General features: G+C 34.5%; 1 protein-coding gene across 1 annotated transcript in view; it reads left to right on the forward strand.

The window, feature by feature from the left end:
* The window catches only part of LOC149806933 (nucleolar protein 4-like), a 231,661-nt gene that overhangs the window by 92,904 nt on the left and 124,009 nt on the right, over positions 1–14,748 (forward strand). The window contains exon 3 of the mRNA XM_089959904.1: positions 8,177–8,467. Coding sequence (XP_089816030.1) covers positions 8,177–8,467 — 291 coding nt within the window. The remainder of the gene's footprint in view (positions 1–8,176; positions 8,468–14,748) is intronic.

The raw sequence follows: 14,748 nt of genomic DNA on the forward strand, positions 1-14,748 counted from the left end.
AAACAAAAACCCTGATTTATATCCAGCTTGTGCAGTTACTTGAACTTTGGCAAAGCATGTTCTTGACAGCGATGTTGATCAGGAAAGTATTCCTTAAACTCGCACATGTATTGGTCAGGCTTTCCATGAGGTCACATTTGTCTCCTGGTGTGGATCAATAAAAATGTATTAATCACAATGACCCTGTTTTTTCTACTCATTCTCTTTATTCTAATCAGGGTGACAAACGACACTCACTAATTGTCGAACAGGAACAAGATCCACAGATCTCCTGCTCTTTCAGAGTGCTATCAGCGACATTGAAGCTACACAAGAACCTGTTTGTTATTTTATTGAAAATGGGGTCGGTATGAGGAAATAGAGACCACCTGAGATTTCCGCTGCTGACGAGTGGTCAATGACCAATCAAATTGTTGTTCCGAAGTCGTATAGACAGGAATTCTTAGTCTTGCCCATGAAACCATTTTTCTGGTCATTTAGGGGTATATAAGATTGATCACAAAATCTTGATTCATTTTATTGGCCGAAAATTAAAAGTGATGTATGTAAATACTTTAGATCTTGTCACACTTGTCAAATGGAAAGGAACGCCCAATCAGAAGATATAAAAAGCTCATTTGCAGACGAACCATTTAGCAAAATGATGGTAGAATGTGTCGGTCCCTTATCTAAGAACAACTCACGCAAAAAAATACTTGTTGACCATAATATGTGCGTCTACAAGATTCCCAGAGACAATTCCAATGAAGAATATTAAAACTAAAACAATAATATAAGCTTTGATAAAGACGTATACTCAGTTTGGCCTTCCCCAGTCTGTCTAATCTGATAAGGGGTATAATTTTATGTCTGCAATCTTCCAGCAAGTCATGCATGACTTAGGCGTCAACCAATTTAAATCTTCTACCTATCACCCTGAAAATTAAGGGACTTTGGAATGATTTCATGCAACTTTGAAAAATATGATTCGATCATATTGTTTTCATACCGGAAAACCTTGGGACAATGATCTTCATTAACTGTTGCTTGCTTTTAGGGAATCAGTCCAATACTCATTACGATTTGGTCCTTTTGAATTGTTTTTTTGTTGTTTGTGTGGATATACTATCTGTGGACCATTGAAGTTCCTTTAACTGATTATTCAAAAAGTAATCGTCTTGACTATGTTTGTAATTTCACATACAAGTTGTCAAATGCTTGTGACGTAGCAAGAACTAATCTTCACTATATTCAGTCAAATTTGAAATTAAGAAATGACAAAAATGTGAAAGAAAGGAGTTTTCATCTTGTTTTCCCGCATTCTTGCCCATACCTTAAAATCCTGTTCAGGCTAAGCACTATGGCCATTTTCTTCTGAGAGGCGAATACAAAAGCAAACGTTGCCATATAACTACGTTAATGGAGTATATTGATAGAGCTATCCTGTTATTCAGTCAGTCACTTTAGTTGTACTGTCCCATACTGTGATGATTTAAGCGATGGAATGCACTCAGACTATAGTAAATTTGGTGTAACCAGTATTCAGAAGTCAGAAATATTGAATAATCTGGACCATAAACTTACCTCTACAACCACGAGAAAAGGGTGAACTATAACAGCTATGATTCGACACTTGTTTAAAGATGTTCCAACACGAGTAAACAATATTTACCATGTCCTAATGAATAAAGTTTTAAATAAATTCCAGTGTTGTTCAAAAAAAGATCCAGCGCTGAAGGCGTTGACGTGCATGTAGTTGAATGTACAAATGTACCAGTAGCCTGAAGTATGATGATGTACTAACAGTCTTCCAATTAATCACGATAATATAATCCCAGATGTCCTTGAAATAATTCACTATATTTCCAAAAAAATGTTTCTAACCAGGAATATTATTTAAGAGCACTTTGTACTTCCAGTGAATAATACATTTAATAAATAATTTATACTCAAATACTGAACACATCAGTAAGATAGATTCTGCCTAAAGATGGTATAACAGGAATGAGTAATTTTTAAAGTAAATAAGAATATATGAAACACTTATACGCAAGAGAAAAACCAGGATGAGGGCGATGTTCATTTCTAGAATATTCTAAGCTGTCAACCATATCAAATCTGTTGCTAATACTAAAATGATAATAAAGAACATGGTAAATATAGTATCTTTTTCTCATATCAAGATAATGATCCTAATATTTAATCCACACTCAGGGAAAATATTTGCTATGTATTATTTGTTTATTAAACTAAAAGTCACTTTTCAGGTAGACAATAAACTGCTTTTCGACAAGGTCAAGTCCGAAATAGTATTATACGTACCATACAGTTTTTATTGGAAATAACAAATAACAAACAAAAATAAGTATACATAACAATATGTATGTATGTATGTATGTATGTATGTATGTATGTATGTACGTATGTATAATCCATTACTCCACAATTAAACTAGTAAAGGTTCTACATATAAAGACAACTTCTACGAGAAAGAATAATAGAAAGAAAGAAGGAAAGAATGAATGAGAGAAAGAGAGAGAGTGTGTGTGATTTGAATTTTTAACGTAACTTTACAAATTTCTCAGTCATTTTGCTATGATGTCTACAATGTGGCAGTTTATAGTGATGTCTAGCACAGGGGCATCATGCGGTAGACACGTAGCACGATGTCCCACCCAGTCACCTTATCCTGATACCAGGCCGACCAGTCCTAACAATAACCTCTTAATGCTAAGTGCCTAGCAAGGCAGCTGTTAGCACCAATTTTATTAGTCTTTGGTATGACTCGGTTGGGGTCGAACCCGTGACCTCCCGTATTTGAGGTGGACGCTCTAACCACTAGGCCAACGGCGCGGTCGAAAGAAAGAAAGAAAGAAAGAAAAAAAGAAAGAAAGAAAATAAGAATATCATTAAATAGAAACAAATTATTTGCTGACTGAACATGCGCTTACTTGGCAATATCAGAGCTATGATTTCAAAATACTTTGACCAAACCCAAAGAGCTAATGGACTGAAAAAGTAAAACGTGTATTTAAAGAAAAGGTCGGATAGAGGAAGCAGCTAGCACATCACGCTTCCTAATAACTGAACATTACTCGAGAAAAGAGAACTAGAAAAAAAAAATGAGGCGGGAAGAATTGTGACTGGTGTGACAAAATTAGTATCTACTGAAGCACTAACTACATCGAGAAATGGGAAAATCTGGAATCCAGACTTACACTCTTGTATACACGTATAATGGCAACTGGTTCAAGTCCTCCCTATATCACATTTCTGATTACGCCAGCTGTAAGTGGTTTTACTCGCCGTGACTTACGTAATAAAAACAATTTACAATTTGTACAGCTAGAACAAATCTTTTTAATGACTCGTTTTTTTTCTCGACTCAAGGCCGACCAGATAGGGGAAGGGGGGGGGGGGCTCAAACAGTGATATATCCCCGGAGATTGGGCCCATAAAGGGACCCGCACCGAAAAACACTTTTTAATTGTATGAAGAAAAAAATTTTGTTTGAACAAGAACTAGGAGAGGTCCGGGTGTAGATTAGACCAGGGCCCATGATCGCTCTCTACGGCCCTTCGACCATTCGAGAATAGAATACATTATCTATTGAGACTAACAGACTCCACTGACAACTTCAAAAGCACATTAAATGTTCGCGACACTTATCTTCCCAGACGCTTTTGTAGGGGTAGAAGAAAAAATTTGGAATTCTTCATGCCTGATTTAGAACAAAATCACTTAATAAACATTTATTAGTAAAAACTATAATCAGATCACCACACTGTAGTTGTGGATCTGTATAAAGTTAACAATACTACGAATTATCTTGCATTTATTATCAATCGCTCACACCATATGGGATTTTAACTTTAAATACCTTCTTGTGTGGCGGTACAACGCGTCCGTATGAAGTAAACATTCGTATTGTCGCTGCTTTCATAAATTTATTGAAAAGTAAAAAGAAAAGAACATTATTAAATAAGCGCACGTTATGCCCACGCATGCACTTACACCTTCATGGACATCTGCAAACATCAATTTCCACTATTTTCCCAAATGATTCGCCATTGTCTCTGCAACGACTCGCTCCAGAACGAAACACTGTTCACCTGTAGTCTTGTTTTTTGTTTTTTTTAATATTTATTTTGGGTTATTTGTCTCCCTCTCTTTTCTTTTATCCATATTTTCTCAAATTTGAACACATTGTTCGACACATTGAAATTGGCAGTTTCTTATTTTAACTGCTTTCTTTATCCTCGCCTTCATGAACTCCCTCGTTGTTCATACTAGTGATTGTATATGTCTTGGCTAATTGCTAATGTTTAACGAATAGACTCATCATCTTTGACTAATACATTTTTTTACTTTTTGTCATTAAAACTTAATATCATCCACCATATATTCGTATTTATATACATTTATAATTTTTGTATCGTAAAAGGAGAAGAACATTATAAGCCATTTCATTTTCTTTCGTTCTAATCTATCTCCAGTTACACATTTAAGAGACAAAATATGTTTGAATCAATAGCTCAGCTAGGATAATATTTGTTTTAAGTTTTTTCACTTTCATTATATAATATTCGAAATAGCGTTTTGCATAATATTTATTAGTGTTGCTCAGCATAACAGAATTGCCACCCCACCCCAACCCGATCGTCCGATTGCATTTAGCTTGATTAAATAATCTTAGTCGCTGGACCTGTAATTTGAAGCTAGTTAGAGGCCTATTAATGACAACCGCCAATATTCGTATATTGTAAATTCATGTTAATTGGCTTGAGCCAATCTTGGAATAGTATTGACCAACCGACATTTATCTCCTTGTGCAATATGTTCCATAAATATATGCAATACGAACTCGTCCAATAATGGTCAATGGTCATTTTTAAAATGAGACGATGGACTCTCTTCTCTTTCTGGAGGACTCAGATATGGGTAAATACAGCAATTATATTGCCATTGCTACAGGTGCTCTCCGAATTTTAAATCACTCAGTTGAAATCCTAGTCAATAAATCAATGGAAAAGCAATCACCTACTTTGAAGTACATCTTCACTGTGTCCTTCAAAGCGGGTAATATATAATTTCGTAACTTTAAATAAAAACAATAGGAAAAAATAAAGAAAAGAACGAAAATGTGCAAGAGCGAAATGCTATGCAATATAATAATCCAATATTCCAGTAATTTCATGTATTGTTTTTTCTCGGCTATGTTAAAATTGACCCTGTCCGTCTTTTTTGTCAAATGCATTTCATGATAAGATATAGTTCTTTCTTTCTTAAAAGGAAACAAAACTGTCCATTAGAAAAGACTTGTATAATCAGGTCATATCGTGTTTTCGATGGTTACAATATTGGTAGGGAAAGGACAAATTTGGATCTCCCCTTTGATTATGCATGCAGTGAAATTGTTTGGTCCAAAGTCGGATCTTGTGGTTCTAGAATTTATTAGTTTGAGTTTTAAGAGTACTTTACGTGATAAGATCCATTCACTAATATAACTATGGAAAGATAAAAAAATATATTTCTTTTGTGTTTTCGTAAAAAAATTATATGAAAATTAGTGTGTGTGTGTGTGTTTCAATAAGAATGGGGTTATTTATTTTTGTTTGTTTGTTCAGGAGTGATGGAAACACTTTCAGTGTTTGTTCTCAAGTTACGTTTCCTTCTAATACAAGCTTCTCAGTTCAGGAAGCAGTTTGTCTGTAATAACTTCTTGGCTTGGATATTTGCTCATTAGCATCTACACCACGAGTTTTAACACTACTTGTATTCGTTTTGGTTCCTCGAAAGTGATCCAGACCCATTGAGACACAAATGTGATTGGTTGAGAGATGATCTGTTTGGGTTTGATGCTTTATAGCAGAGCAATGCAAAAAGGTTATTTAACAGCACGTGCCTTGCAAATGGACATATCTGATTTAGGATTCAAACGCGGATCTTCTCGGTTGCGAGTCCAATACGCTATCCACTGAGCCGTCACGGCTGTCTGAGATACTTTGGAATCGCAGCCATTGAAATTGTATTGGCAATAGTTTAACACAGCGACCAATGGGATAGGAAACATATTGCCCCGACCAATGGGATAGGAAACATATTGCCCCAACCAGTGGCATAGGAAACATATTGCCCCGACCAATGGGATAGCAAATATATTGCCCCGACCAATGGGATAGGAAACATATTGCCCAAACCAGTGGGATAGGAGACATATTGCCCCGACCAATGGCATAGGAAGTCACCCCGACCAGTGGGATAGGAAACATATTGCCCCGACTAATGGGATAGAAAACATATTGCCTCGACCAATGCGATAGGAAACATATTGCTCCGACTAACGGGATAGGAAACATATTGCCTCGACCAGTAGGATAGGAAACATATTGCCTCGACCAGTGGGATAGGAAATATATTGCCCCGACCAATGGGATAGAAAACATATTGCCTCGACCAGTGGGATAGGAAACAAATTACCCCATAAAACAAATGGTTGCTTAGTAAATGCTCATTTTCTCTCACTTATTGTAAGGATAATAAGAGAGATACTTTCAAGGAATAGTTATAAAAAGGTAATTGCAAATAGTTATTTAAAGGTAATTACACTATAGTAAGCTTTGTGGTATATAGAGCTTCTCAAATGACTTTTCAAAGTGTTGGCTTTTGACAATAAAATAGTACTTTACTCCGATACCATCTAGCTATACAAAATGTGAAAACAGAGTGGAATGATCATTGTCTTTGTGTACTGTCTACAAGCCTTCTTTGTCAATTAACTTTCTTGTATACTGGTCGTCCAGTTTCATCAAACATTGATGAAGTCATTTCCCATCCCGACATTAAAGTCCTATTGGCGGACTAGATCCTGTCAACGGCCCAGTCAACGCTAATCCTGTGCAGAATGGAACGATCAACTAGAATTAACTTCCTCTCCGTGTCAATTTTACCTCCCAAGGCTCGCCTATCTCTTATTTATTGAGAAAATTCGGTGATGTCTTCTTCCTAATTCCTATTCGGTCCTGGTTTAAATTATATGCTAATGCAGATGAAGTCGATAGTGTATTGACTTGTTTATTGGTTTATATGCATCACTTTTACTCCGGATATAAATAAATGATATAAGATACAGACACTTCTTACCGGTTACGTTTGTCAGGCATATTTTCATATTTTAATAGTACGGTCAGTAGGACAGAAATAAAGACGAAATAAATAACAAATCAAAGGAGAGTTGAGAAGGTAAGTTAAAATGAGAAAAAAGGAGAGAATAGATGAAATTTATCATTTTAAATATACCAATAGGAAAACGTGTCTTTAAAATCAAAGAATTGTTTTTTTCTTATTTTTTTTTTTAGTTAAGACCCTAAACATGTCATGTTAATACATACGAAATGTCACTAAGTCTGCCAAAAGGATTGTGCCTGGACGGTTTCATTTTTTAAGCTGATGTTATCTTCCAGTCAACTTCATTTTCAACTAGACTATTTCCGTTATTTAACAAATCAGAGATAAGGGTGACATCTACTTCAAGATCCATCTATCTGGTCAAGTTGTGCAGCGAAACGTCACATGTTAAAATAACCTAACCATGATGGCGCAGATCCAATGTTTGCAAAATGAACAAGGGAAGCAATAATAATTTTACAAAATCGAACGAAAGCTTTATTTCCATCAGAGTAACGTGCCTTCTTCTATAGCAATGGTAAGTTAAGCAAGCAGTTGTCTAACTAACCAAGTGAAGCATTTTCCATCTCTTTTGTCGTGGAATAATATGTTTGATCTTAGGTTTGGATGTAGTAGTAGGTATGTTTTAACGTAGCTTTAAAAAAAATGTTCAGTCATATCGCTACAATGTCTTCAATGTGGCAGTTTATAGTGATGTCTAACACTGGGCATCATGTCACATTATCCTGACACCAGACCGACCAATCCTAACACTAACCTCTTAATGCTGAGCGCCATGCGAGGCAGCTGTTAGTACCATTTTTCATGTCTTTGGTATGACTCGGCCGGGGTTCGAATCAGAGACCTCCCGCATCTGAGGCGGACGCTCTAACTACTAGGCCACCGGAGCGGTAGGTATGTTTTGTTATCATCATCATCATTATTGTTATTATTTTTATTTTTATCAAGATCATTATTATTATTATTATTATTATTATTATTATTATTATTATTATTATTATTATTTCAGATTGCCGAAACGTATTCATTTCTCCCACGAGAGGCTGTTACCCGATTTCTCATGTCCTGCGCCGACTGCCAGAAACGCATGCATATTGCCTGCGAGAACAACATCATTCAAAGCGACAAGAGTGACACCGACCACAGCATTGTCTCCAGCTACAATGATGATGTAAACAGTGTCGTTACGTCAACGGAAGACGATCCACATATCATAGACTTTCGAGTACCAATTACGCAGACCTACCTCAATCATATGCGGAACAAAGGCTACTTTTTGGCTGGATTTCAAGACAACGAGGTAAAGAGTTTATTATTGTTCCATTTTAACTAGAGCTGGGTACCATGACAAACTTTGTACTGCGGTAATTAGGTATTGCTAAACGTACCGCGATACGTGCCACGATACACGCAATTATATTAGGTACTAACAATTAAATGTTTTAGGCCGGGGGTCTGGGCTTGAAAAAAAATGGGCTTTTAAATTTTTTTTTTTTATTTCCAACTGTCAAGAAAAGGAAATATAGCTTCTCAAAAATTATAACCACCCCTCCACTATATTATATTATATGATATTATTTGAAAAAGAAATTTAATTACCTTGAGATAAAATATAAAATAAATCAGGTCAAAAGAAAAATGAACGCTTCCGCCCAAATCCCAACCCTCAACCAAAAGAAGACAAAGACAGAATATATTAAAAAAAACGGAGCTATTGCAGCTAGGATTAAGAAAGTTCTTCCACCAGTAATCAGTGATACTTACAAAGGATTTATGAAGGGTAGATTCACTGGAGAAAATACCAGGATATTACATGATAGTATGGATCACCTAGAAAATTAAATAAATACGGTTTATTATTATTAGTAGACTTCGAAAAAGCATTCGACACAATTAACTGGAGCTTTGTGGAAATAGCTTTACAATCTTTTAACTTTAGTGATTCTGTTTGTAGGTTGTTTAAGCTGTTTTGTCATTACTCTAAAAGTTGTGTTATAAGTAACCGAAATATGTCATCATTTTTTTAGACTAGAAAGAGGATGTCGTTAAGGGGAACCTTTTGTGCCTTGTTTGTTTATTATAGGTGATGAGATTATAGCTATAGATTTAAAACAAAATGCGGATCGTCTCGTCTTAGAAGTCGGTGAATATAAATTCGGTCAGTATGCCGCTTTTATTTTCTCGATGGATTTCAACATTCTCTTAAAGCAACTATGAATATCTTGCAAGACTTTTTTCTGTTATCTGGACTTAAATGTAACATAACAAAACAAATGCTATTTGGATTGGAAACAATAAATTTTCCAATGAAAGAATATGTCCCGATATGGAATGAAACTGGTCTTTTTCCAACTTTTCACTTCTTGGCATCGATGTTTCTCTAGACTTGCAAAACGAATTCGGCAAGCTGGAGTCAAAGACATTTTTCATTAGTAGGTAAAGTAATTGTTGTAAAAACTCTTGTCCTGCCCATAGTCATACATCTTTTTCAGCACTTCCAAATCCATCAAAAAACTGAAGCAGAACTGGGTGGAAGTAGAGAGAATTAAATGTGATATACTAGTAGCCCCAGAGAATGAGGGAGGATTAACTATAATACACGTTTATCCATTCATTGATATATTAAGATAAAGATGGGTTTAAAGATTATTGGAAAACGAGGATGGAGCGTGGCAGTACCTAGTCAATACAGTTATATTCAGAAATATGAAAGATATTTGGAATTGAGGGAGAAGAAAAATAGAAGAAATCTGTAAGCTCATTAAAAACGGTTTTTGAGAGCTGTAATTTTGGCAGTATTGAATTGGAAAGGATATCTGCAAAATCCAAATGAGTGTTTATCCCTGAGTGTTTTAAATTTTGTTCCACCTAAAAAGTTCCATCAATACAAATCTTTGAACGATACCGGCATTGAAATTCTTAATGATTTAGTTGATAATTGCGGTAATGTAATGATTTTTGAAGTGATGCAATAACAAAACAACCGGATGCGACATTTTTTGAAATACTTTTCATTAGTATCCAAAATTTCAAAATTTGGGAAAGATGCATTCAAAAAACCATTTGGCTCACAAACATGTTTGATAACCAGGAGGATAAAATAATGAACCTGCAAAAACAAAACTCACTGAAGTTCGTTTAAAAAGATTTAAAATTTTTTTTTACTGTGGCCACACACTGCTAAGTAAGAATCGTGGATGCAATTATTAAATAAAAATGTAAGTAGTGAGGAGCGGTCTAAGATTTATAGCATGGCGAACCTTTGTACTAAGGATGCAAAGTTAATCCCTTTTAATTTTAAATAAATTCATAGAATAATTGTCACTAATAACTTTTGGAAAAGAAGTAACATATTAGATGATGACAAATGCACTTTCTGTAAGAGTGAGAAGGAAAGTATTGAACATCTATTGTACGACTGCAACATTACTTCAAAGTTTTGATACTCTTTTAGTAAACTTTTTGCGCTTCCAAATATTGTCCATTTGTCCAAAAAAGAAATATTTTTAGGAAGTGAACAAATGGACATTTTGTGTAATCTCTTGCTTATTTTGCCTAAATATTATATTTACAATTGCAGATTCAACATACAAAATCCTTCCATTTACGTTTTTAAGTAAATAGTTGTTGCGCATAGGAACACTGAAAAATATGCTGCCACGTTAAAGAAAAGAGAGGACCAATTTCTTTAGTAATGGGTCTCAACTTGTGTAATGCAGAAAACAGGAAAAATTAATGTAATATTGTGAAGTCTATGTCACCTAAACACTGTATACTTGTAACAGACTATCTAATTTGTGTTAAGAGAGATTGCGTGTAATAGGCATTTTTGCATGCGTGTGTGTATGTATGTCTGTGTCTGTGTGTGTCTTTTTCTCTTTTTTGCAATATATCCTGTCTCTAGATTAATTGAAAACCAGAAATGTTTTGATTGTAAGGTAACCTTGGGATGGTGTTCCCCGACCCAGCCGTCAAGCTAAAAAAGATACCAACCCCGAATATTAAATGGTCAGTACATTATAGTCGATGAATTTGCTATCTATACGTTCATTTTTTAAAAGTTGTAATCTCAAAATTGTAACTAAAGTGGGATAATTAAGCACACACAACGACTGATATTGTTAAAGAAAATGTGGTGATATTAGAGACCCTATTGATAAAATGGGAAGTGTTGGTACTGAAACCTACAATTTTCTAGTTACACTGTTTATATAATAAGCAGGGAAACTTTGCGTGGGATGCCAACATCCAGGCAAGATGTTTAGCAGAGAGGACCAGTGATAACCCCCCCCCACACACAATTACAAAAAAACCCGAGAAAATATTTAGTGGATTTGAGAAATTATGTGAAGTTGAAAGCGAAAACAAGAGTGCTTCTGAAAATAGTCGGATGTTTTTCTCTTACTCACAAGATATGCGAGTATCTGCCAAATGTTCCCTAATCTTGGTCTCTTTATTCATGCCTTTCGGTACTATGATCTTCTAAGACTAACGATAATAAAGACTTTTTAAAACCCATTGTGCCGTTTATACAAGTCCCTTTTTGTTGAGGCTGTTGTTTCTTCTTCATCTGCATCCGTCATACAACTGGAGAGATCAAATACAACCTATTTCAAAGTTACTGCAACAAATAATATCATACGAAGATCAAACCTCCTCTCAAGTACAAGAATTTATAAAATAAAGTCTAATCGTTTCTTTGTAACATAATGAAACAAAATCACTCGATAGCAGTAGACTGCACGAAACATTTGTGAAAGAAACTAAACAAGCAAGAGAGAATAACACTGTCAAAGATTTATACGGAAATACTCCGCACAAGTTATGTCCCTTACCTCAATCTCTTTGTGTTAGCTAAAACGTGGCACCAAAAAGACGCCCTTCGTCAATTTTAAATAGGCTTCCTCTAAAACATGAATCGATTTGATTTAGCACATTGAAGGAGTCTCATTCCGAGGGGAAAGGCATACTCATTCCCCGGGGAAAGGCCTACTCATATCCCGGGGAAATGCCTATTCATTCCCTGGGGAAAGGCATACTCATTCCTAGGAGAAAAGCAAACGACGACGTTTTGCGTTTCCTTCAGGCAAGGTCACAATATTCGTGAATGGAAGTTCAGTTTTTATCTGTCTTATCTCTGTTCTCATTTCCATTCTTACATTTTATTATCGCAAGGAGATGAAAACCAGTAATTCTTGTGTTACAAGAAGCTGCATGTTTTTAAATTTGTAAGAAAGCAAATCAAATTAAAAGAATTTGAAATAGCTACTTCTTAAAAAAAAAGAAAACTTGTATCAAGGAACATTTGAATGTTAGAATAACAGAGATCTGGTTTTTACTCAGTAAAATGAAACGCTTCATTTTAAACCCGTAAGACCAAATTAGATAATTTTGTTTGTTTAGTCGACTGTTCGCATATATACATTTGTCAACCACAAAGACAAATGATTGTGGGCAGATGAAAGCACTTACACACACTCATATATATATATATATATATATATATATATATATATATATATATATATATATATATATATATATATATATATATATATATATATATATATATATATATATATATATATGTGTGTGTGTGTGTGTGTGTGTGTGTGTTCACAATGAATGTTTCTGGGAAGTCATTCTTTAATTTTACAAAGCCATTTTCTGTAACTCTTTCTTTGTTTTAATTATCCTTATAATTCATTGTTTTAACAGACAAGTTTTTCCCCCTAGAATTTGAGTAGATATTCCGATAATAATTCAGTATAAAAGGGTTACATTTCGTCGACTAGAATTTACCGTAGATATTTATTGCAATGTGAAGACCTGATGGTTTCAGCTTGATGCATCATTTCATCCACGATAAGGAAAGCAGCGGCTGTTAATTTACATCTCTAAATGTAGTTTCAAACATAACAATATAAATATTGGCATCAAACAATTATATTATTATACAGTGGTTTGTGACAAGGGCTTTGCCCACCCCACAATACATATTTAAGCCTATATGGTACGTTCTTGTCTTCTTATGTTGATTATCTGCATTTGTTGCGATTCTATGGTCTTACAAAAGTAAACCAAAAGAGCGAGAAAAGCAAACAATTTTGTAAAATTCAAGCAAATAATTTATGTCCCTAAATAGAAAGTGAAAATTTAAAGGAACTGACAGTATTGTGATTTAAATATCAAAGTTTCCTTAAAGTTCTATCACAAGTCCAAATGTATTAATTTTCAATTTAATTCCAGTGGCATTTCAAAATAAATTCCAACATTGAATGTGCTGATGAGTCTTTAGTCTCTAATGTGCCAATGTCCTGGAATTTGGCCATGTGTTAACAGTCTTTTGATGTATCACAAAAATATAATCCAAAATCCCATCTGAATTCAGTATAATTCCAAATTACTGTTTTAGATTATTATTAAGCATTTTGTAATTCCAGTCAATAATATTTTGAATAAATAAGTCCAACCAAATTAAGAACTGAACACAACAATAAGACTGATTCTGCTTCCGATGTGGAGGCAAGTATCAGTACATTTTCGAGTAACAACATTATATCAAAAACTAAAACATAGTAAAGGAGCCAGGATGTATGTCAGTTTCCCTCCTAAAACATTCAAAGTTGCCAACAAGTTTGGAAATTTCCAAGTGAAAAACTAATAGCCTACATGCAGATAGAAGTAAGGATTTTAACTTACACTGATATTGATCTGAATATTTAATCTATACTCAGTGCAAATATTGCCTATGCATTTTATTGTTTACAAAATAAATATCACTGGTCAGGTACACCGTTAACTTGATTTTAGACAAAGCTCTAATTAAAAATACAAATTTTATAACATATAATATTTGACAAAAGCCAACAAACAATACAAATTAAATATACATAACAGTATTGCTGAGTTTAATTTATATATTATTATTAAACCCTATGTTTGTTTTTCCATATTATTCTAACACCTGTAACTTGAATTTTCCCATGCTTCATTTCGTCAGATTTTTTAAAATTTTATTTTGACCATTAGATGTTTTTGTATCAGCTGAGAGACAGTCTAGCTTCATTTGATGCAAACACGCCAGATCAGCTCAGACCTAGGGGCATTGTTCCATCGTTCTCATGGTCTTGCTATTTTTTAAACTTCTTCAACTACTTTCTTTTTTAAGGAATCACGTAAGAATAAAGCTGTAAGGAGAATTTTCTTTCTAAAATTTTATCGCATGTTATGGCCCAAGTTCTGATCTCTACCTGAAAGCGAATATACACTAACGTGTTTCTGTCTCAGTAAAATAAAGGTATTTTATCCCAAATGTATCTGAGGCACCTTTACCAAATAATGTATAGTCGTATCATCTCGAGTTGCATAATAAAATGTATTTTTGTTTATTATCCGCACCCTAAAAATCATCAAAATATATGTCTTTATGAAGGACGACTCAATAGTTCCTAACACGGATATCTAAAGAGGACAAGCGGTTGAAGTGCTGTTTCCGTTAATCGTTTTGGTTGATTTGGTCTATCGTGATAGAATAGATCGATTGATTGATTACATTTATATCACAGATTTAATCGAAAT

Source organism: Sinohyriopsis cumingii, chromosome 1 (genome assembly GCF_028554795.1).
Source record: "Sinohyriopsis cumingii isolate HCF-2022 chromosome 1, ASM2855479v2, whole genome shotgun sequence".
Taxonomy (NCBI): Eukaryota; Metazoa; Mollusca; class Bivalvia; order Unionida; family Unionidae; genus Sinohyriopsis; species Sinohyriopsis cumingii.